Source organism: Ascaphus truei, chromosome 3, assembly GCF_040206685.1.
Source record: "Ascaphus truei isolate aAscTru1 chromosome 3, aAscTru1.hap1, whole genome shotgun sequence".
NCBI lineage: Eukaryota > Metazoa > Chordata > Amphibia > Anura > Ascaphidae > Ascaphus > Ascaphus truei.
In genome coordinates, this window is record NC_134485.1 from 347,431,070 (window position 1) to 347,455,488 (window position 24,419).

Sequence of the window (24,419 nt, forward strand, 5' to 3'; positions counted from 1 at the left end):
GTACAGGTATGCGAGGGGCTACACAGTACAGGGTATGCGAGGGGCTACACAGTACAGGGTATGCGAGGGGCTACACAGTACAGGTATGCGAGGGGCTACACAGTACAGGGTATGCGAGGGGCTACACAGTACAGGGTATGCGAGGGGCTACACAGTACAGGGTATGCGAGGGGCTACACAGTACAGGGTATGCGAGGGGCTACACAGTACAGGGTATGCGAGGGGCTACACAGTACAGGGTATGCGAGGGGCTACACAGTACAGGGTATGCGAGGGGCTACACAGTACAGGGTATGCGAGGGGCTACACAGTACAGGGTATGCGAGGGGCTACACAGTACAGGGTATGCGAGGGGCTACACAGTACAGGGTATGCGAGGGGCTACACAGTACAGGGTATGCGAGGGGCTACACAGTACAGGGTATGCGAGGGGCTACACAGTACAGGGTATGCGAGGGGCTACACAGTACAGGGTATGCGAGGGGCTACACAGTACAGGGTATGCGAGGGGCTACACAGTACAGGGTATGCGAGGAGCTACACAGTACAGGGTATGCGAGGGGCTACACAGTACAGGGTATGCGAGGGGCTACACAGTACAGGGTATGCGAGGGGCTACACAGTACAGGGTATGCGAGGGGCTACACAGTACAGGGTATGCGAGGGCTACACAGTACAGGGTATGCGAGGGGCTACACAGTACAGGGTATGCGAGGGGCTACACAGTACAGGGTATGCGAGGGGCTACACAGTACAGGGTATGCGAGGGGCTACACAGTACAGGGTATGCGAGGGGCTACACAGTACAGGGTATGCGAGGGGCTACACAGTACAGGGTATGCGAGGGGCTACACAGTACAGGGTATGCGAGGGGCTACACAGTACAGGGTATGCGAGGGGCTACACAGTACAGGGTATGCGAGGGCTACACAGTACAGGGTATGCGAGGGGCTACACAGTACAGGGTATGCGAGGAGCTACACAGTACAGGGTATGCGAGGGGCTACACAGTACAGGGTATGCGAGGGGCTACACAGTACAGGGTATGCGAGGGGCTACACAGTACAGGGTATGCGAGGGGCTACACAGTACAGGGTATGCGAGGGGCTACACAGTACAAGGGTATGCGAGGGGGCTACACAGTACAGGGTATGCGAGGGGCTACACAGTACAGGGTATGCGAGGGGCTACACAGTACAGGGTATGCGAGGGGCTACACAGTACAGGGTATGCGAGGGGCTACACAGTACAGGGTATGCGAGGGGCTACACAGTACAGGGTATGCGAGGGGCTACACAGTACAGGGTATGCGAGGGGCTACACAGTACAGGGTATGCGAGGGGCTACACAGTACAGGGTATGCGAGGGGCTACACAGTACAGGGTATGCGAGGGGCTACACAGTACAGGGTATGCGAGGGGCTACACAGTACAGGGTATGCGAGGGCTACACAGTACAGGGTATGCGAGGGGCTACACAGTACAGGGTATGCGAGGGGCTACACAGTACAGGGTATGCGGAGGGGCTACACAGTACAGGGTATGCGAGGGGCTACACAGTACAGGGTATGCGAGGGCTACACAGTACAGGGTATGCGAGGAGCTACACAGTACAGGGTATGCGAGGGGCTACACAGTACAGGGTATGCGAGGGGCTACACAGTACAGGGTATGCGAGGGGCTACACAGTACAGGGTATGCGAGGGGCTACACAGTACAGGGTATGCGAGGGGCTACACAGTACAGGGTATGCGAGGGGCTACACAGTACAGGGTATGCGAGGGGCTACACAGTACAGGGTATGCGAGGGGCTACACAGTACAGGGTATGCGAGGGGCTACACAGTACAGGGTATGCGAGGGGCTACACAGTACAGGGTATGCGAGGGGCTACACAGTACAGGGTATGCGAGGGGCTACACAGGACAGGGTATGCGAGGGGCTACACAGTACAGGGTATGCGAGGGGCTACACAGTACAGGGTATGCGAGGGGCTACACAGGACAGGGTATGCGAGGGGCTACACAGTACAGGGTATGCGAGGGGCTACACAGTACAGGGTATGCGAGGGGCTACACAGTACAGGGTATGCGAGGGGCTACACAGTACAGGGTATGCGAGGGCTACACAGTACAGGGTATGCGAGGGGCTACACAGTACAGGGTATGCGAGGGGCTACACAGTACAGGGTATGCGAGGGGCTACACAGTACAGGGTATGCGAGGGGCTACACAGTACAGGGTATGCGAGGGGCTACACAGTACAGGGTATGCGAGGGGCTACACAGTACAGGGTATGCGAGGGGCTACACAGTACAGGGTATGCGAGGGGCTACACAGTACAGGGTATGCGAGGGGCTACACAGTACAGGGTATGCGAGGGGCTACACAGTACAGGGTATGCGAGGGGCTACACAGTACAGGGTATGCGAGGGGCTACACAGTACAGGGTATGCGAGGGCTACACAGTACAGGGTATGCGAGGGGCTACACAGTACAGGGTATGCGAGGGGCTACACAGTACAGGGTATGCGAGGGGCTACACAGTACAGGGTATGCGAGGGGCTACACAGTACAGGGTATGCGAGGGGCTACACAGTACAGGGTATGCGAGGGGCTACACAGTACAGGTATGCGAGGGCTACACAGTACAGGGTATGCGAGGGGCTACACAGGACAGGGTATGCGAGGGGCTACACAGGACAGGGTATGCGAGGGGCTACACAGTACAGGGTATGCGAGGGCTACACAGTACAGGGTATGCGAGGGGCTACACAGTACAGGGTATGCGAGGGGCTACACAGTACAGGGTATGCGAGGGGCTACACAGTACAGGGTATGCGAGGGGCTACACAGGACAGGGTATGCGAGGGGCTACACAGTACAGGGCATGCGAGGGGCTACACAGTACAGGGCATGCGAGGGGCTACACAGTACAGGGCATGCGAGGGGCTACACAGTACAGGGTATGCGAGGGGCTACACAGTACAGGGCATGCGAGGGGCTACACAGTACAGGGCATGCGAGGGGCTACACAGTACAGGGTATGCGAGGGGCTACACAGTACAGGGCATGCGAGGGGCTACACAGTACAGGGCATGCGAGGGGCTACACAGTACAGGGTATGCGAGGGGCTACACAGGACAGGGTATGCGAGGGGCTACACAGTACAGGGTATGCGAGGGGCTACACAGTACAGGGTATGCAAGCTGCTACACAGGACAGGGCATGCGAGGGGCTACACAGTACAGGGTATGCGAGGGGCTACACAGGACAGGGTATGCAAGCTGCTACACAGGACAGGGCATGCGAGGAGCTACACAGGACAGGGTATGCGAGGGGCTACACAGGACAGGGTATGCAAGCTGCTACACAGGACAGGGCATGCGAGGGGCTACACAGGACAGGGTATGCAAGCTGCTACACAGGACAGGGCATGCGAGGGGCTACACAGGACAGGGCATGCGAGGAGCTACACAGGACAGGGTATGCGAGGAGCTACACAGGACAGGGTATGCGAGGGGCTACACAGGACAGGGTGTGCAAGGGGCTACACAGTACAGGGTATGCAAGGGGCTACACAGTACAGGGCATGCGAGGGGCTACACAGTACATTAAAGCCATCTATCCCTGCTGAACATTGACTAAACAAGAAACAGGAACCTAGTATGGGCACTCAGCCGCCACCTGGACGATTAATGGATCTATTAAAAGAAACTTTATTTAGTATCTAATTAAAATAATGGGTGTTAAAACGATAATTAAACGCACAGGTGATCCTAATGTGTGAACATTATGGTATTTTATGATAACACAATAATAAAGAGGGCTAAATGCCTCAATAGCTGCTAAATACATCTCTTTTATACTATAAAATCCCATTTATGATTATAAAAATAGTTTTATTATAAAATCATATGAGTATCTCAATAGTACGACATTTAAATAGATACATACCTATAATCAGTATATCTGCATATAAATAAGAGGACAAAATGATATACAAATATGGAAAATGAACTAAAGAAGAATAACAATATAAATTAAAACAACCAAGCAAACATAACCGATAAAAAGCATATCAAATAAAACTACTTATGTTTATGAGTAGAACAAGTAAAAAACATATAAATCAAATCTGCACTTACATATTATAGTAGATTACAGTTTAACTTTAAAAAGGAAGGGAAAGAGACTTATTTATCAGACATACCCAGATAACTATATTATTTCAAAACAATTCCAATAAGTTATTGAAATTGTTACAAATATTCGATTTTTCTTTAAAAAATAAATACATAAATAAATATATATATATATTAATGTATATATATATATACACACACACACACACATATATATATTAATAAACAAAGGATTTTAATAAATAAAAAAGTATATTCATAAAAACGAGGCTAAATCTGTCCCCTCATTTATTCCTCCTGGTGATACGTTACCCAGCTCATGGATCCAGTAGGTCTCCCTTTTTCATAACTCGAGAAGCCTATCGTCACCCTTTCTATCACACATGACCTGTTCAATTCCCATGACCTTGAGTCCTAGGGGGTTCAGATTGTGTTTAAATCTAAAGTGTTTGTAAAGTATATACACCCCATGTGTCATTATACCTTATAAAATATTGCCTCTATGCTCCAAAAAGCGCTGCTTCGTGTACCCCACGTTTTAACATGTAGATAAGGGGCCGTCAGGGAGACACAAGTTTTATTACGGCACAAAGTTACTAAATGGTGCTAAGTTTTAACACACATTAAGTTCCATTTAAATGTGTCTGTTTCTCCTGGTGTAGGCTGACATGGTCCCTTCTTGTCAGAACAAATTGGGCCTTTGAGCCTGTCCTTTTTACTAGATGTGAACCCTTTTTTGCCAGAGGGCCAAAGTAGTCAAGGAATCCGCGCTCGTGCTGTCTTGTGCATCGTAATGGTAGAACCCCTTGCTGCTGGGCACTCCCCCGCAGTCTCCTAAATAGAGATCTCTCAAAGGTAATCTCAGAAAAACAATATAAAATATGCACACAGCGCACCGGGAATCAGTATAAAATACATTTAATAGGCCACGTGAGGCTGTTCTAGGGCGTATACCCATAGGCTGGGGCAGTGCGAACCTGAAGCTCTGAGAGATCTGCCAGGCGTCGGCGCAGTACACACTCTACATCAGCTTTGTCCCTTGTTACCTGTTTTTGCAGTTTACGGTTAGCATCTGTGTGTTCCCTCCCCCCCCCCCTGTGTGGTTTTTCATGTAGTCATAGCCATTGGTTGCTTTATGTATGCATGTGTATGTATGTCTTTATTTATATAGCGCCATTAGTGTACATAGCGCATCACATTAGTAATACACGTGACAATCATATAAATAACAAATAATAGAAATAACAGATCATGGGAATAAGTGCTTCAGACATAAAAGTAACATTAAGGAAGAGGAGTCCCTGCTCCGAAGAGCTTACAATCTAATTGGATAGGGCACTCTGGTAAGTGCGTCTGCAAGGGGCCAAGCTTTATGTACTTTATGTAGTTTAGACTCTCACTTATGTGTACTCATTTACAAGCAATTTCATTGCTTTCACTGCCTAGTCTAGTAATTTGTGTGATCTTTGAGATCTTATGTCTTTACATTTGTGTAATTAATTAGTATTCATTATTTTTACCTGTGTATGGTTATTTTTTATTTTTCAACTTATCAAAAGGTCCATTTGGTCCTATTAAATGTCTTTTATACTGATCCCCGGTGCGCTGGGTGCATATTTTATATCGTTTTTGCCAGAGGGGTCTGCAGCACATTGCTCTGCAGTGACGTGGTGAGGAACAGCTTTTATGAATGAAAAATAGTTACGTCATAGATTTGTTTAACCAGTATTTGAAATAAACATTGTAAACATCTGTATCTTATTCTTGGTGGAAATGACTGCTGGGATACATGAAAAAATAAATGAGTACTAGCACAAATTAAATAGCGATGTTCAAAGTACTATATAAAAGGTTCTGCGCTCTGTATTATAGAGACAAAAATTGAGACAAAAAACGGCCCCTTATTTATCAGAAGAGAAAATGGAGAAGAGCAGTGCACTGCCAAACAGACAGGAGGAGGCTCACAATACAATGATCATTTATTCATAACCCGGATACACCTTGATAAAGGGCACACGGCCCGAAACGCGTAGGTGTGTTACTTTTGAGCTCTCTAGGGGTTGTGTTGTATCCAGGTTATGAATAAAGGATCATTTTATTGTGAGCCTCCTCCTGCCTTTCTGGCAGTGCACTGCCCTTCTCCATTTTTTCTCCTGCCTACCCTTGGTGGATTTGCACACCATTTGGAACCGCAATTGGACCGCACTGAGGATCTGGGAACCTTAACAGTGAGTTACCCTTGTGGATTTATATTCTTACCAGCTTTATTAGGGGCAATATTTGTACTATTCTGGTGTGCTAGAGCACTAGGTACTAGTCTCCTATCCCCTGCCAGGGATGCTGTTGTTATACTCTACATCAGGGGAGCGCAAACTTTTTGTGCTGCGCCCCCCTGTCTCTCTGCCCCCGGCTCTCGCGCCCCCCTGCCTTCCTTCAGACGCGTCAGATGACGCTGCGTGGGCGTGTGACGTCAGGTCACATGGTGCCGCGGCGTCTATTGACGCCGCGTTGCCATGGCGACGCAACACAGACGGCTGAATCCCGGTAAGTAAACAGTTGCAGGGGCCTCACGCGATCCCCCGGCATTTAATTTAAATGCCTGGGGGAAGAGCGCGGGGCCTCTGCAACTGCCCGCGCCCCCCAAGCACAATCTCCCGCCCCCCCTGGGGGTCACGCCCCCCACTTTGCGCACCGCTGCTCTACATAGTGTATGGTCCAAGCGGAGACTTATATCTTATTAAAAGGACTCAATTTGCTTCTGATGCGCTGGTCATCTTCTCTTCTTTCCTTATTTATCAGAGTATAAAATCCCATTGTTTGCTATAAAACACTTTTCTTTGGAAAATCTGGTTGATTTTTTTTTAAGGAGCTAATTCCAGTTAAGAAATTTGCTGTAGACCACTTTGGAACGAATTAGCGTAAGGTTTGCGCTATGTTAAGGCTGCACACACATAAAGCGAGAGATTCTTTCGACCGTCCTCCCTTCCAAAGAGACTAAAAGTTTGTAAACAAAAAAAAAAGCTGTGTGTGCTGTGCACGCGCATAGTAAGTGAAACTTCTTTGACTTTTGTCACAGAAATTGACTTATAACGCGCGTGCTCGGCACACATGTGTCAGTCAGTGTATGTGTCAGTCAGTGACTATGTATGTGTGTCAGTCAGAGAGTATGTATGTGTGTCAGTCAGAGAGTATGTATTTGTGTCAGAGAGTATGTATGTATGTTTGTTTGTGTATGTATGTGTGTCAGTCAGAAATTATGTATGTGTGTCAGTCAGTGTGTGTATGTGTGTCAGTCAGTGTGTGTATGTGTGTCAGTCAGTGTGTGTATGTGTGTCAGTCAGTGTGTTCATGTTTGTCAGTCAGTGTGTGCATGTGTGTCAGTCAGTGTGTGCATGTGTGTCAGTCAGTGTGTGCATGTGTGTCAGTCAGTGTGTCAGTCAATGTGTGTGTGTGTGTGTGTGTGTGTGTGTGTCAGTCAGTGTGTGAGTGTGTGTGTCAGTCAGTATGTCTCTCTCTGTGTTGTGTGAATGTCTCTCTGTGTCGGTCAGTGTGTGTATGTGTGTCAGTGTGCGTGCGTATCAGTCAGTGTGTGTGTGTGTGTCAGTCAGTGTGTGTGTCAGTGTGTGCATGTGTGTCAGTCAGTGTGTGCATGTGTGTCAGTCAGTGTGTGCATGTGTGTCAGTCAGTGTTTGCATGTGTGTCAGTCAGTGTGTGTGTGTGTGTGTGTGTCAGTCAGTGTGTGTGTGTGTGTGTGTGTGTGTCAGTCAATGTGTGTGTGTGTCAGTGTATGTCTCTCTCTCTGTGTTGTGTGAATGTCTCTCTGTGTCGGTCAGTCAGTGTATGTGTGTCAGTCAGTGAGTGTATGTGTGTCAGTCAGTGTGCGTGCATATGTGTGTCAGTGTGCGTGTGTGTGTGTGTGTGTGTGTGTGTGTGTCAGTTCGTGTGTGTGTCAGTCAGTGTGTGTATGTGTGTGTGTCAGTCAGTGTGTGTGTATGTGTGCCAGTCAGTGTGTGTGTGTGTATGTGTGTGTGTCAGTCAGTGTGTGTGTGTGTGTGTATGTGTGTCATTCAGTGTGTGTGTGTGTGTGTGTGTGTGTGTGTGTGTGTGTGTGTGTGTGTGTGTGTGTGTGTGTGTGTGTGTGTGTATGTGTGTCAGTCAGTGTGTGTGTGTGTCTATGTGTGTCAGTCAGTGTGTGTGTGTATGTGTGTCAGTCAGTGTGTGTGCATGTGTGTCAGTCAGTGTGTGTGCATGTGTGTCGGTCAGTGTGTGTGTGTGTGTGTGTGTGTGTGTGTATGTGTGTCAGTTAGTGTGTGTGTCAGTCAGTGTGTGTGTATGTGTGTCAGTCAGTGTGTGTGTGTGTGTGTGTGTATGTGTGTGTGTCAGTCAGTGTGTGTGTGTGTGTGTATATGTGTGTCAGTCAGTGTGTGTGTGTGTGTGTGTGTGTGTGTGTGTATGTGTGTCATTCAGTGTGTGTGTGTGTGTGTATGTGTGTCAGTCAGTGTGTGTGTGTGTCTATGTGTGTCAGTCAGTGTGTGTGTGTATGTGTGTCAGTGTGTGTGCATGTGTGTCAGTCAGTGTATGTGCATGTGTGTCAGTCAGTGTGTGTGCATGTGTGTCAGTCAGTGTGTGTGTGTGTGTGTGTGTGTGTGTGTGTGTGTGTGTGTGTGTGTGTGTGTGTGTGTGTGTGTGTGTGTGTCAGTCAGTGTGTATGTGTGTCAGTCAGTGTGTGTGTGTGTATATGTATGTGTGTGTGTCAGTGTATGTGTGTCTCTCTTTCTGTGTCCTGCCCCCTCTCTCCTGACTCCCCCCCCCCTCAAAGGCAGGCAGAGCTGCGGACCCGCGGCAGCTCTGCCTGAGACTCTCCTCCTCCCCTCACACCCCCCCCCCCCCTCACAGACAGGCAGAGCTGCGGACCCGCGGCAGCTCTGCCTGAGTCTCTCCTCCCCCCCCCCCCCCCTCACAGGCAGGCAGAGCTGCGGACCCGCGGCGGCTCTGCCTGAGACTCTCCTACTCCCCTCACAGACAGGCAGAGCTGCGGACCCGCGGCGGCTCTGCCTGAGTCTCTCCTCCCCCCCACCCCCCTGCGTGACAGCGAATCACCGGTTGCCTCGCAGCAGCGCCCTCTGCCAACCACACCACACACACACACACGAAACTTGCCATCCACAACATGGATATGGACAGAGCCTCTGCGCATGCGTTGAGGAGGACGGCTGCCGGTGTGGAGGAGCGGGTGAGGGAGAGCGGCGCCGCCGCATGTCAGCGGCTGTGTGGGGGATGCGGCGGCAGTGGCTATCGCCGCCGCCGCCGCCGCATGTCAGCGGCTGTGTGGGGGGTGCGGTGGCCATTAGGAGCGCCGCCGGCGGCGGCCGCCGCATCTGATTTGTGGAGCGGGTGTGATGTCAGTGTTGGGGTCGGGCTGAGCCAGAACACAGCCCGGCCTCAACTGCCAGCACTGACGTCACATCCGTTTCATTTCTGTCTCCACAATCCATTTTTGCCCCATCACGAATGAGGTGCCACTAAGGAGGTTTCACTTCAAAAAAATATTGGTACTTGGCTGACAAAGTGGCTTAAAAAGTAGCGGTATGGGGACACATGTGCGTCGCCATCAAAGATGGCCGCTTAAACCAGAGGCTCTGCGCAGTGCCGTCTTAACGCTTGAGCACGCTGGGCAGTTGCCCGGGGGCCCCACGAGCATAGAGGCCCCACGCTAATCTATGCACAGACCAGAATTTAACACTAATTTTCTGATTACCCGCCTCAACATTCACATCTCCCGCTAACTCGGTAGAAGGAGAAAAATTACGACTTGTAGCGGAGAGTTGGCATGTCTGCATTCGCGGGAGAAATGTTGCCGTTTTTATTGCTTGCAATGTTATGGAAGCAGAATATTGTAACGGATTCGCTGGAGGCAGTTAACGACTGGGGTTGTGTAGGCAGGGCCCAGTGCACTGCTTTGCCCAGGGGCCTATAATGCTGTTAAGATGGCCCTGGCTCTGCGGACGCAGGGCCTAGAAACACTAACGCACATATTCAATTTATAGAGATCGACTACTTTGCTCTGAAGATTAAGGCATGCGGTAGTGTGCCTAACTACAAGAGATGCTGAGCCAGTTAAACACGTTGGTCCTAGTGATAAGACAATAGATAGAATGTATGCCGTAAAAAAATAACAGAAAAGGAGTGTTCCTAGGACAACGTTTTTGTGACCAAGTGGAACTGTACATCTGTAAATGTAACGGTAATGGTACTTTAGGTTTGTAAATAAAACATTAATGGGACTCTAGGTTTGTAAATGAAAATGAGTGATACCCTCTAGCTTAGTTACATCAGTACTGTACCATCAGCCCTCTGTCTGCACCCCCTATACATGCACCCCTTATACATGCACCCCTTATACATGACACACTGGGTCAGTGCTATCTCAGTTAGTCACAATACATTTTGCAGCCTTCAATTACTCCTTATCTTATTTACAGATATCCCACGAGGTAAGTAAGTACTTCTGGGAGGGAGATGGCAGAGATAGATCAATGTTTCAGGAACATGGCTAATAGTACGTTTTAATTTAAGTTAAAAGTGTAGGTTAAATGGTTATTGTTTTAAATAAGTTACATTGCAGTTGTCTTTTGAGCATTTCAGTACAAATAATTAATTTAAAAAAAGAAATAATAATAATGCAAGGCTCTTAATGAAAAAAAAAACTGATCTGTTTAAAGTCAGGGCTATAAATCCAGGAGCTGCAAGTATAATAAACCCGCCCTGCTAATCATTAACCCTACAACACATCACGTCAGAGCTGACCAAACTCATCCAAACTACAAAGACCATGATGCTTTGCGCAGTACGGGGGCGTAGCTCGCCCTTTGACGTCTCCCCCGCAACGTGCCATGGAAACTGGTCCATGTGGGGACCCGTCTGTATTGCGGCCGCGCGTTTTCTGAATTGGCTTCCCGGAGTGGGGTCAGGTGAGAGGCGCCCCGAGGCATCGCCAGTTATTAAGGATGGCAGGAGATGGATTCATTATAGGGAGGACTACTTCACTATAGGGGGGCACGGGGAGGAGGACTACTTCACTATAGGGGGGCACGGGGAGGAGGACTACTTCACTATAGGGGGGCACGGGGAGGAGGACTACTTCACTATAGGGGGCACGGGGAGGAGGACTACTTCACTATAGGGGGCACGGGGAGGGGGACTACTTCACTATAGGAGGGCACGGGGAGGGGGACTACTTCACTATATTAGGGCACGGGGAGGGGGACTACTTCACTATAGGGGGGCACGGGGAGGAGGACTACTTCACTATAGGGGGCACGGGGAGGGGGGCTACTTCATTATAGGGGGGCACGGGGAGGGGGACTACTTCACTATAGGGGGGCACGGGGAGGGGGACTACTTCACTATAGGAGGGCACGGGGAGGGGGACTACTTCACTATAGGGGGGCACGGGGAGGAGGACTACTTCACTATAGGGGGCACGGGGAGGGGGGCTACTTCATTATAGGGGGGCACGGGGAGGAGGACTACTTCACTATAGGGGGGCACGGGGAGGAGGACTACTTCACTATCGACCTCTCTGCAGCATTCGACACTGTGGACCACCCTCTTCTCCTTCACATTCTCCATACTCTTGGTATTCGGAACAAAGCTTTATCCTGGATCTCCTCTTACCTCTCCCATCGTACCTTCAGTGTCTCTTTTGCTAACACCTCCTCCTCCTCTATTGATCTCTCTGTGGGGGTACCCCAGGGCTCTGTCCTGGGACCCCTTCTCTTTTCTCTCTACACACTCTCTCTAGGTGACCTAATCACATCTTTTGGGTTTAAATATCACCTCTATGCTGACGACACACAAATTTACCTTTCAACCCCTGACCTTACACCTGCTATACAGACCAAAGTTTCTGAATGCCTCTCTGGAATATCATCCTGGATGGCCATCCGCCGACTGAAACTTAACATGGCAAAAACAGAGCTCCTTATACTACCTCCCAAACCTGGCCCTACTACATCCTTCCACATTACTATTGGAAATACGATCATTCACCCAGTAGCCAAAGCACGCTGCCTAGGGGTCACACTTGATTCCTCTCTCTCATTCTCCTCTCATATTCAAAACGTTTCTAAAACTTGTCGCTTTTTCCTCCGCAATATCACAAAGATACGCCCTTTCCTCTGTTACTCGACTGCTAAAACTCTGACTCAGGCCCTCATTCTCTCACGTCTCGATTACTGCAACCTCCTGCTCTCCGGCCTTCCTACCTCTCACCTGTCTCCCCTACAATCTATCCTAAACACTGCTGCCAGAATCACTCTACTCTTTCCTAAATCTGTCTCAGCGTCTCCCCTGCTGAAATCCCTCTCCTGGCTTCCGATTAAATCGCGTATCTCACACTCAATTCTACTGCTCACTTTTAAAGCTTTACATTCTTCTGCCCCTCATTACATCTCAGCCCTAATTTCTCGCTATGCACCATCACGACTCTTGCGTTCTTCTCAAGGATGTCTTCTTTCTACCCCCTTTGTATCTAAAGCTCTCTCCCGCCTTAAACCTTTCTCACTTTCTGCCCCACACCTCTGGAATGCTCTTCCCCTCAATACCCGACTAGCCCCCTCGCTATCCACCTTTAAGACCCACCTTAAGACACATCTGCTTAAAGAAGCATATGAGTAGCACTGGATAATCATGGACACATGACACAAAGCTTGGCCCCCTGCAGACGCACTTACTAGTATTCCCTCCTACTGTCTCTGTACGTTCTCCCTACCTACCAATTAGATTGTAAGCTCTGCGGAGCAGGGACTCCTTCCTTAATGTTACTTTTACAGTATGTCTGAAGCACTTATTCCCATGATGTGTTATTTATATTTGTTATTTATATGACATGTATTACTACTGTGAAGCGCTATGTACATTTTATGGCGCTATACAAATAAAGACATACATACATACATACTATAGGGGGGCACGGGGAGGGGGACTACTTCACTATAGGGGGGCACGGGGAGGGGGACTACTTCACTATAGGGGGGCACGGGGAGGGGGACTACTTCACTATAGGGGGGCACGGGGAGGGGGACTACTTCACTATAGGGGGGCACGGGGAGGAGGACTACTTCACTATAGGGGGGCACGGGGAGGAGGACTACTTCACTATTATGGGGCACGGGGAGGGGGACTACTTCACTATAGGGGGGCACGGGGAGGAGGACTACTTCACTATAGGGGGGCACGGGGAGGAGGACTACTTCACTATAGGGGGGCACGGGGAGGAGGACTACTTCACTATTATGGGGCACGGGGAGGGGGACTACTTCACTATAGGGGGGCACGGGGAGGAGGACTACTTCACTATAGGGGGGCACGGGGAGGAGGACTACTTCACTATAGGGGGGCACGGGGAGGGGGACTACTTCACTATAGGGGGGCACGGGGAGGGGGACTACTGCACTATTATGGGGCACGGGGAGGGGGACTACTTCACTATAGGGGGGCACGGGGAGGAGGACTACTTCACTATAGGGGGGCACGGGGAGGAGGACTACTTCACTATAGGGGGGCACGGGGAGGAGGACTACTTCACTATAGGGGGGCACGGGGAGGGGGACTACTTCACTATAGGGGGGCACGGGGAGGGGGACTACTTCACTATAGGGGGGCACGGGGAGGGGGACTACTTCACTATAGGGGGGCACGGGGAGGGGGACTACTTCACTATAGGGGGGCACGGGGAGGGGGACTACTTCACTATAGGAGGGCACGGGGAGGGGGGCTACTTCACTATAGGGGGCACGGGGAGGGGGACTACTTCACTATAGGGGGGCACGGGGAGGGGGACTACTTCACTATAGGGGGGCACGGGGAGGGGGACTACTTCACTATAGGGGGGCACGGGCAGGGGGACTACTTCACTATAGGGGGGCACGGGGAGGGGGACTACTTCACTATAGGGGGGCATGGGGAGGGGGACTACTTCACTATAGGGGGGCACGGGGAGGGGGACTACTTCACTATAGGGGGGCACGGGGAGGGGGACTACTTCACTATAGGGGGCACGGGGAGGAGGGCTACTTCACTATAGGGGGGCACGGGGAGGAGGGCTACTTCACTATAGGGGGGCACGGGGAGGAGGACTACTTCACTATAGGGGGGCACGGGGAGGGGGACTACTTCACTATAGGGGGGCACGGGGAGGGGGACTACTTCACTATAGGGGGGCACGGGGAGGGGGACTACTTCACTATAGGGGGCACGGGGAGGGGGACTACTTCACTATAGGGGGGCACGGGGAGGGGGACTTCTTCACTATAGGGGGGCACGGGGAGGAGGACTACTTCACTATAGGGGTTCATGTTTGGGGGAACTCCTGATTGAGGCATTCACAGTGCATCAACCCCTCTGGCAACAAAGGTGTTAACAGGGTTGTTGGGGAGTTAAGATGATAAATAATAATACAGGGTTACATAAGTAAACAGGGTTATACATTATATACAAGACATTGCATGCACAGTAAGGCCGTGCGTATGGTGATGCGATGTCACCCCAAAACAAATGCATTGCCGCCGCGTGCGCTTATAGTAAGCCTTGTGACAGCCCCATAACCAATCAAATGCCAGTAAGCCTGCGCCGCCGCCGCAAATTGAAATATAATGTTCGCTAGCGGCGACGTCGCCTGTCGCGAGCACTATACGCGCGGCCTAAGAGATAATATATATTATAGGCGTATGTAACAGTTACAGACCAGATTAAAATGTGAGACAGCTTTAGTTTTGAAAGAATTTAAACTGGTGGTGGATGTAAGAGTCTCCGGTAGGTTGTTCCAGTTTTGGGGTGCACGATTTGCAGTGCGGACCCCATCTTTTCTCTAGGATTAGCTGTAATAATCCTGTCAGTAACACAACCTCATGTCCTGTCTCCCCCCAACCCTACAGGATGTGCACCCTGGGGCTTTTCCCGGCCCCTCTGCCCCGTGGGGAGGTCACCCTGTATGAGTTTAACAATGAGATGGTACCGGGGCTGGTGTACAACAGCCCCCCTGCCTCCTTCCAGGCTCAGGTAAGAGGGTACACACGCTGCTCTCACTGGCTGTATGGAGTGTTCCTGGTGTGTACTGGTAATGTTTATAAACTGACATGATTAGCTACGCCAGTCGCTCATTCCAACAAAATGCAACAACAAAACCCGATTTAGTTTCTTTACATGAATCTGAGTTGCTTAATTTCCTGTTCTTATGTCCAGGGAGACCCCTGTCTGCCACTATTCCCCTTCATAAATCAGACAGATAAACCATCCTCAGTCAATCAAGAAAAACGTCTCCCTCCATATAGACTATTTTGATTGTAGTGGCGGCAGTGATGCTGTCAGTAGCCATACTGTACTATCCTGGTCATACCATGAAAACTGGAGATGGTAAGACAGGGGCAGTGGTGCTCGGAAAATCCTCAAATTCAGAACAATGATGACACTTGCAAATGACTGCATGGAGTAACCTGTACATCCAAGTTTGGGCTCGGGTAATACAGAGCCACTGTCCAGGCTTCAGCTTTGCTACTGTCTTTATGGGAATCCTTAAGCAGGCTGAAGACCACCATTCATGTGACGATGGGTAAAAGGGACATGACTCCTGTACTGTAAAGACTGAAAACACTTAAGGGCATCTTCTCATCTCTTGGATTTCCCAAGGCTGGATTAAAAATAAAATATATCCCATCTATGTGTCCTACATGAAAATGGTTGCAATCTGATATTACCCCCAGGACAGGCCCACAATATCATACTCTAGGTGGCATGTTTTATTATTTTAGCCTGGTGAGGGGTTTCCCTATTCTGAGTACCCAATTTCTTGTAATTAATCTTCTTAAATCTCCTGCAGCCTCCGGCTGGAGTCTGCTGTGTTTCATGCTTCCAGTATTCTGCTGTGATAGATGTTGGAGTCCTGTGATTGTCTCCTGATAACTTGAGCACTGGATGTTCTGGGTGTGTGTGGGGGACATTGGTGGATGTCTGGTCACTCCGAGCTGTATTGTGTTACTGGTGGGTCGCCCTAATCTACTGATCCTTCCAGGTTGTGTATCTGTGTTCTAGTTGGTAAATCTCCCAGAGCTTGTGATCCCTCTGGACGCAGTGAAGGCTCCCGGTAGGATGGAGTTGAGCAGTAAGGCAGCATTTATTGATCACCGGGAGGCTGTCTGGAAGCGCTGTTTGAATGCATGGTGAGTTCTGCCACAGCACCTATCTGTGTGACCTCTGTATAATCCCTGCCCTGCTGCTGCCTGTCTGTGTGATACTGGCTGCAGTCTCTGGTCCTTTCTGATGTCCTGCACAATGTATGTTTCAGGCACCACGTGGGGCTTGCTGGGCTCCTGGAGGAGATGTCTAACTCTGAGAAGGAGGGTGAGAGAAGTCTCATAAACCAACATACTACCCCATGTCATGTCACTGCCCTAATCTCTACATCAGGGTTTCTCAAACCTCTCCTCGGTGATCACCGCGTGCCCCAGCTTTTTAGAAATAATCGGTGCATTTGCACACGTGTAAATTCACCTAATTTACAATGCCCCCCAAAAAGGTCTGGCACAGGACGCTAAGGAGAGGATTACACAACCCTACATACTTCTACATTAATAAGTGACCTAGTGGTGATGTCGATGAACAAGTTTGAATGTCTCTGTCTGCTTCTACTAACCGTGGACACGGCACTTTAAACCCCTGTTCAGTCACTAAAAATGTAGCTTGTCATCTCGGCAATATTTCTTGTGCACTGTTTGGTGCTGGAGCTCGATATGCCTGTCGGATACTTACGTACAGCGCTGTATACACTGCTGTATAAGGCAGATGTTATTGTAATTGTTCATGTTACTGAGCAGTTATTCCTAGATCTATAAAGCTGCCACGTCCTGGGTTGCCAAGTTCTATACAGATGCACAGTTACATCAATAATAACTGTAGACTGCATGACCGGCACTAAACTGTGTTCCTATAAATAACGCTTTATAGATTGTATAACCGAGCCGCTCCCTACTCCATCCCCACTATGATGCTGTGTTGTGTGAACCTTTCCTGGGGGATATTTCAGGAAATGTGGGAGCTTTTATACATACTTTGAAAGGACCTGATTTGGAAAACTCTGTACACTAAAATTTTAAGTATGCACAACTTGCTTGTTTGTCCCCTAAAAGGTATCAGCACCTACAACAGATCTACACATCTCAAAGGGCCACCATGGCTGGTAGAAGTGTAAACTAGCTGTATAAATACAACCCATAGCAGTGCATTTCCGTTACTCCTCCCCTCGCTGCATTCACATGACACATTTTCTCTCCCTCGCTCCGGCAGTGCCCCCCTGGCTGTGCCGCGCGTCCCACTGCTCCCTCGCTGTATGCCGCTGGGTTTCCTCGTTCCATGGATCCCTCTTTCCACACCTTACGGTGAGTGGTACGACTCCATGGGTAGAAGTCGCACACTGTTCTGCTCAGCAGCCTGCGTCTGCATTGCCAACAAGGTATTTCCTGTAGTAAGCAAAATGTGCGTGTGTGTATTCTAATTAAATTAGACATGAGGGTCTATGTTTCAATCAAGGTGTTTTGATGTACAACCAGCTTATCATTTTTTATTTTTTTTCCTGCCTCTGTCTGCATTATAATTTTTCACCCTTGACATTCACTTCTTTGGGAAGTGAGGCTTACACAATCTCCGACCGTGTGAAACCTTTTAATATAAAGGGAGGGAATGTCGGCCTGAGACACGAGTTGATAAACACTCCTGTGTCTAATAACTGTTTCCTATGATGTCCTGTCGCATGTAACTTTTCCCCCAAATTCTCACTGAAGCATGATTACGGTGCAAGTCCATCTTTCCCTTGTCGGGAAAGTTTTTGAGTAGCAGAACTCTTTCCTAGCAAGGAGAGGACGGCTTCACCAGCATGTTGAATGGAGGACTAAGAGTCCATACAGAATTTGTATAGTTCTAACCTCCGAGCCAGGAGCAATGTGACGCGTTAACTCCCCTGTCTCTCCCCACAGATGCGAAGCGAGGATCTCACAGCTGAGTTCTCTCAGGCACTTGACTGGTGAGTTCTCAGCAGAGGGATACATCATGTGGCATGACACCCCAGAGTCATGTGATGGGGCACACCCAGTCCAGTGTGTCATGTGATTTTTACCCCCTCTTCTTTCTGGCCCCTCAGGGCTGGCTGTTCACTTCGCGCCTTCGCTTGGCACCCCCACACCAACAAGTTTGCTCTGGCTCTTCTAGATGACTCCATTCGAGTCTACACCGCAGGGAGGTGAGGACCGGGCTGAGTGACCGCTGTGTGGACGCTGTGCATGTCCTGAATGTCTTGGTATAACAGGATTATGCACTAGGGATGTACAGTGCTGTGTATGTGTGGATGCTCAGCAGTGCAGCGGGTAAGTGCACTTGAAGTAGGACCAAAACTGCAAAAGTAGTGGGTGAAGGGGCTATAAGGGGAGTGACAAGAATGTGATTGGGTCAGATACAGATAAAACAGAGACAGTGCACTATGAGATGGGGAAGGAAAGGGCTTTCCTGTCTCATCCCTCTAACTCCCGTAGCACAACTGTGCCCACGTTGAAGCATCGCCTGCAGAAGGATGTAGCAAGTGTGGCGTGGAAGCCCCTGTGTGCGTCCATCCTGGCTGTGGCCTGTCAGACCTGTGTGCTGGTGTGGCACGTGGACCCCACCTCCCTGTCAACAAGGTAACACCCAGTGCACATGCACATTTCCTCCTTCACGTTCGGTTAGGAAATGTCCTCGAAAGTGAGTGACATGTTAACTGTAACATGCTTTGGGCCTCCTATCTGTTGTGATGGAGCGACAGTGACACCTTGTGGTCGCTGTTCAGTTTGCAGAAGCTTTGTAGAGTGGTTACATTAGTGATTTGTATTTGTATCATACTTTTCAGTTCCAAAGGGCTTCACAAATACACTTCACATACTCATGCGGCTGCCTCTGATATAAGGAGGAATCTTGCTGTATATTTTTGCCTCTGATTTTTTTGGCCACCTTTAGAAGGGGCCCAAGGACCCATTGTTATTATAGGTGATGTTGCTCATGAGCCCCGATTTATAAAGGTAATAATCCCGTATACCTTTGCGAATGAGACTGGAAAGCATCTCATTCATCCTGCTGCATCCTGTCTCTCACGCTCACATTTCATATGGGTTTCAGTTGATTCCTTTATATTACTTTGTATTCCTAAACTAGTCTAAATGGACACTGCATTGAACTTATACACTTTTTATTAGTGCCCCTTTAGACTATAGAACAATAATACAAATAAGCAAACTTGGTTTATTACTGTGCTGCACCCAGGACATCGGTGTCATCCTTTTACTGCTCATCTTTCTATATGACTTTGTACACAATTGCAGCTGATATAGCCTAATTTCTTTCCTCCAAATGGAGGATACTATGCAAACCAGAGCACCAGCAATGTGCTGCCATAACTCCAGCTCAGAGGTGGCTGCACAAATATTTGAAGGCGCTTTGAATGGTGATTTATAAATGTTATGGACGTGGAAAGTCTGTGTGTCTCACCTTTATTATTATCATGGTCTGGAATCACCTTTCTGGTCCCTCTGCCACTGATACTCACCTCTGACATGGGAGATTCTGGTTTAATTACCCAGTAGTGTGTGTGTGTGTGTGTGTGTGTGTGTGTGTGTCTCTTTCAGTGTTGTGGAAGTTGTTGCTGTTTGAATGATCATTTTAGTATTCTGGTTCTGACCTGTGTTCTCCATTGTTTTCTTTCTTTGTCCCTCACTGACAGACCTTCCTCTGGCTGTGCCCAGATACTATCTCACCCGGGCCACAGTCCGGTCACCAGCGTGTCCTGGTCTCCCAGGGGTGGAGCGATGCTGTCTGCCTCTCCTGTGGACACTACTATGCTGGTGAGGAATGCAGACCTATTCCACTTCCCAACCTTCTTCCTATACCTCTTTGTGCCCTGAACCTTCTCCATCCCGTCACCCCCTCCTCTCGGGTCCCCTGCGTGGCCTCCCTTTCTCACTCTGCAGGTCTGGGACGTTCCCACGGAGAGCTGTGTGCCGCTGCAGAGAGTTGGAGGAGGGGGAGTTACTTTCCTGTCTTGGTCTCCAGACGGCAGCAAAGTGCTGGCAACCACACCATCTGCTGTCTTCAGGTGAGGACTGGGGTGCTCTGTTTTGTTGTGTACATTTGCACACTTGTCTCAGTCTCACAGTGTTTTGTGTCTTGCAGGGTGTGGGAGACCCAGATGTGGACGTGTGAGCGCTGGCCAACACTGCAGGGTCGCTGCCAGGTGTGTGGTTAGAAAGCCGAGACCTGCAAGTGTATTCAGATAATCATATCAATTACTGAAGCTCAGTGTCACTACTGGACTGTGTTCTTCTGCTCTTCTCTAGACTTTTTTTTATTGCCTTCTCCCTGGACTCTCCCCACATCTCGCTTATTGTCTCTGTTTCTGGTTGTCTGTCTCAGGCTGGCTGCTGGAGTCCTGATGGAAGTCGCCTGCTGTTTTCTGTGAAGGGGGAGTCTGTAATATACAGCTTGTCCTTCTCGGTGTCTGATGGTGAGAGATGTCAGGCTATTTTTCTAGCTCTGCGTACTTGTCTGGTTCTCTGTAAATTGGAATTGTATAAAGTGCTGTGGGATACAGTTTCTGGATGTTGGTGGCTCTGTGTATGGACCCAGTGATACTTATCTCCCAATATCCTGTCAGGAGAGATGCAGGGCCGCGTGGGAGGCAGTCAGAGCGCCACGGTGGTCGCTGATGTATCAGAAACCATATTTGAGACAGACAGCGAAGAAATCAGGCGAGTGAACCTGTAACGGCAGCGACTTTGTGGTACAGTTGGTTGAGTTCCTACTAAACGTGGAATATGTTTGTGTTGCAGAATTGGTGGGGAGGTACAATCTATGACCTGGGACCCAAGTGGAGAAAGACTTGCAGTGATACTGAGAGGTTCTGGATAGCTCTTACCGTGTCTGACTTTTAAAGACTTGTTTGTTTATCCGACTCCCATCCATGTTTGTGTATGAAGATTTTCTCTTCTGCCTTTGCAGGACCCCCTGAGCATGAGACGAACCGCCCACTGATTGCAGTGTTCAGGACACGCAATAGTCCCATATTTGAGCTTCTCCCCTGGTACGTCTCTTAATTTTGTATTTATTTTTTTACATTTTAAGACTTGCTTTTTCATTGGGGCTTCTCCCACAGGAACAAGCAAAGTGGTGCTGTGTAATTTTTGTGGGGGAAGGAGAACATTAGGTGTGTGCGATGTTCTTACATGGGATTTTGTGATGGGGATTCCTCTTGTAGGTACGGTCACATGTGCTTTGTGATCATTTATGGGGTGATATTCTAACAGATGGCTCCTCTGGGAGACGGTGAAGTTGGTGCTATGAAGGTTGTAGAGGGGAGATTCTTATCACAGGAATGTCTCGCATAGTTAGTAGTAGTATGGTGATAAGGGCCCAAAATATTCCCCAGCACAATGAATGTGATAGCGGATATAGAGTATATTACCAGGTTAATAGATACACGAAACAAGGATGTCTAGTCCAGAAAAGCTTACCAGACAGATTACTTTGGTTTTGTAGGAGAGGTTCTTGTGCTAATAGTATCTTCCTCCTTCTGTCATCAGTGGCTTCATTCATGGTGAGGAGGGGGATGCTCCACAACTCATGCAGTTTCATCCACACTTCCAGAAGGGGGCGCTGCTCTCTACGGTAAGGAGTATTTACCTGCGTGGGGGTGTGGTCACTGCACTTGAAAGGACATTATATATAGAGGGCTTTGGATGGTGGTGTCTATGACCGTACAGAGCTTGGGGAGTAGAGGTCAGTGACAATACACAACAGTGCAGAGAGGGTGGGCTTGGTGACAAACCAAGCTCTTTCTGGGACCAGAGGTTGGCGGGGTGGCTGATAACTTTCTGGAATGACTGGCACAGCATGTGCTGTGTGCTGACTTTCTCCATTCCTCCCTAGCTGTGGACCTCGGGACGTCTCTCTCATGTACCCTTCTACTTTGTGAACGCACAGTTCCCACGCTATACCCCTGAGAGCAGCAATGCGGTGTCAGGAAATGCCAGCAGCACAACTTTACCACGGACGCTATTCACCGAGACGTGAATGGCCGCGAGTGACCACGCAAACTGCTGCCCTTCTGTAATTTCTTATGTTTTGAACCCTGGTTACATGTTATGCTGCATGAGCACTCATTTAAAAAAAGGCACCATTCAACACTACACTGTACAGGTTAATGCTATAAGACCAGAAAGGGAGAACATTTAAACCCGGTTTCATTAGCACAAGAAACATTATTTTAGGGCTCTAAATAAAGAATTGTAGCCACCCACACCATGTCACTGTGACCTCTGAGCTGTACCATGGAGGACACAGTAACTCCATGTGCTGGGGGACAGTGCTTGCCTGTTACAGATGCACATTACTCTGCAATGTAGAGTATGTACAAGTTTAGGTTCTGTCTTGTCATTCAGATTAGTTCTGGTGAGATCAGATACATATTGTGATGCTGCATAAATGGTAAATGCAGAAGTGTCCTCAATTGTTTACTGATCACAGATCTAACTTCTGCAGTCCACCCTCAGAACATGAAGCATTGAACATTGCTGCGAGCAGCTGCACTATTGTCTGATATATCTTGAACTTTCTACTTCTATAGAAATACTCTTCCTATTCAGATGGACATGGAGCTAGTTACTCCAGTAGCTTCTGGCACTTGAGAGATGTTTCTCTAATTTCCTGCGCCTCACAAATGTACATAAGTGTATTTGAACCTCTGACACACACAATTGTAACCAGTTACAAACCCTTTACACAAACCATGGATGAATCACTACCTGATTGATTGGATGTGTGCAAATAAATCTTTTTCTCTGTCAATTTCCAAATAAAATATCTATGGAGAATAAGTTCTATTTCATTTTTTATGCCAAAACCATTACACTAAATATATTTTAAATTCACAGTGGTTTGCAGAAGTATTCACAAGCTAACAGTCAGATTGTGTTGAATTACAATAATATATACACAGGTTTTCAAACAAACTTTATTTAAAGCTACAAAGCTGTATGGTTAAACTGAACGCTTATATGAAGAGGAGGTTAAATGTCAGCAAAGGAAATATGCAACCAGTACATTTCATGTTGTACAAGTATTCTGCCCCTTAAGTCAGTACTTGGTAGAAGCACCTTTAGCAGCAATTACTGCTATTAGTCTTTTTGGATAGGTCTCTACTAGCTTTGCACAGTAGGATGGTGACATTTTTGCCCATTCATCACAGGAAAATGTATCCAGTTCTAAGTTTGTTGAGGAGCGTTGATGGACTGCAATCCTCAAGTCTCGCCATAAATGTTCGATTGGATTCAAGTCAGGACTTTGATTGGGCCACTCGAACATTCATTCTACTTGTTTTAACCACTCCAGTGTAGCTTTTGCTTCGTGCTTCGGGTCATTGTCCTGCTGAAATGACCCGTGTTGGTCCAGTTGCGATGGTGCAGAGTAAATGAGTATTGCAGTATGGGTGATACCTTTTTTTTATTTTATTTGGACTAACAATAGATATAAGACAAGCTTTTGAGAGTTCATTCTCTTCAGGTCAGCAATACTGCTTTACAAAGATTGCATGAGTTTAACACGGATGTAAGAAAAACAAGATGGCCATCTAAGGCAGATGATGCAGAGAAGGGATAAACAGATAGGGCAATAAATGGATGAAAGGAACAGTGTGCAGGGGGTTTGAGGGGGTTAATTGTAAAATTAACGGGCAGGGAGAAACATTACACAAAATTATGAAAGTGTGTTAAATCCCCCGTATCAGCATTGAGTCCTTGTTTTAGTGTCAGAGCATTATCATTGTGAGTTAAAATGTTTTCCGTTCTTGAGCACTTTTAAACATTTCGTTTAGGATTTGGATTTTAAATCATTGATGGAACGATCTGGCTGTGAGAAGTAGTGTCCCACTGGAGTGCAGTATCTCCCTTCTTCATGGCGTGTTGTTTGTCTGTGTAGGTTCATTCTGGTTTGAAGTTTTTGGTTGGTTTTACCAATGTAGCACCCTTTGTCACATTTGCTGCATTGAATCGCAAATACCCCATTCCAGGATGTGCAGCAGAATGATCAGTTAACATTGAATGTTCTATGTTTGTGACTGGCTGTGGAATCTTGGCATATATGTTTGCAAAGTTTGCTGCGTGTTGTTGCATGGTCTTGTGCCATTAACAGCGTCCTTCAGTTCGTTATGAA

At 48.4% G+C, this 24,419-nt stretch overlaps 1 protein-coding gene across 2 annotated transcripts; it reads left to right on the top strand.

Annotated features, from left to right (window-relative positions):
* Nucleotides 1-11,016: 11,016 nt before the first annotated feature.
* On the top strand, nt 11,017-23,086 carry AAAS (aladin WD repeat nucleoporin). 2 transcript variants are annotated; one of them, XM_075591817.1, is made up of 17 exons: nt 11,017-11,113; nt 15,080-15,203; nt 16,233-16,360; nt 16,486-16,541; nt 17,484-17,575; nt 18,170-18,216; nt 18,334-18,432; nt 18,722-18,865; nt 19,939-20,059; nt 20,186-20,310; nt 20,388-20,448; nt 20,628-20,718; nt 20,869-20,962; nt 21,044-21,111; nt 21,213-21,294; nt 21,794-21,878; nt 22,140-23,086. In XM_075591817.1, the coding sequence occupies exons 2-17, from the start codon at nt 15,081-15,083 to the stop codon at nt 22,281-22,283; spliced, it is 1,560 nt and encodes a 519-aa protein (XP_075447932.1). In that variant the 5' UTR covers nt 11,017-11,113; nt 15,080; the 3' UTR covers nt 22,284-23,086. The 2 variants fall into 2 exon arrangements, with proteins under 2 accessions (XP_075447932.1, XP_075447933.1); XM_075591818.1 differs by lacking the exon at nt 11,017-11,113 and having other exon boundaries at nt 15,077-15,203; nt 16,213-16,360.
* The last annotated feature ends 1,333 nt before the right edge of the window (nt 23,087-24,419 follow it).

Bases quoted from the DNA above. Each gene is read 5' to 3' on its own strand.
- AAAS (XM_075591817.1), top strand. From the start codon at position 15,081: ATGTGCACCCTGGGGCTTTTCCCGGCCCCTCTGCCCCGTGGGGAGGTC. The intron at 20,963-21,043 runs GCGAGTGAACCT...TTTGTGTTGCAG, and splicing joins ACAGACAGCGAAGAAATCAG to AATTGGTGGGGAGGTACAAT. The intron at 21,112-21,212 runs GTTCTGGATAGC...CTGCCTTTGCAG, and splicing joins ACTTGCAGTGATACTGAGAG to GACCCCCTGAGCATGAGACG.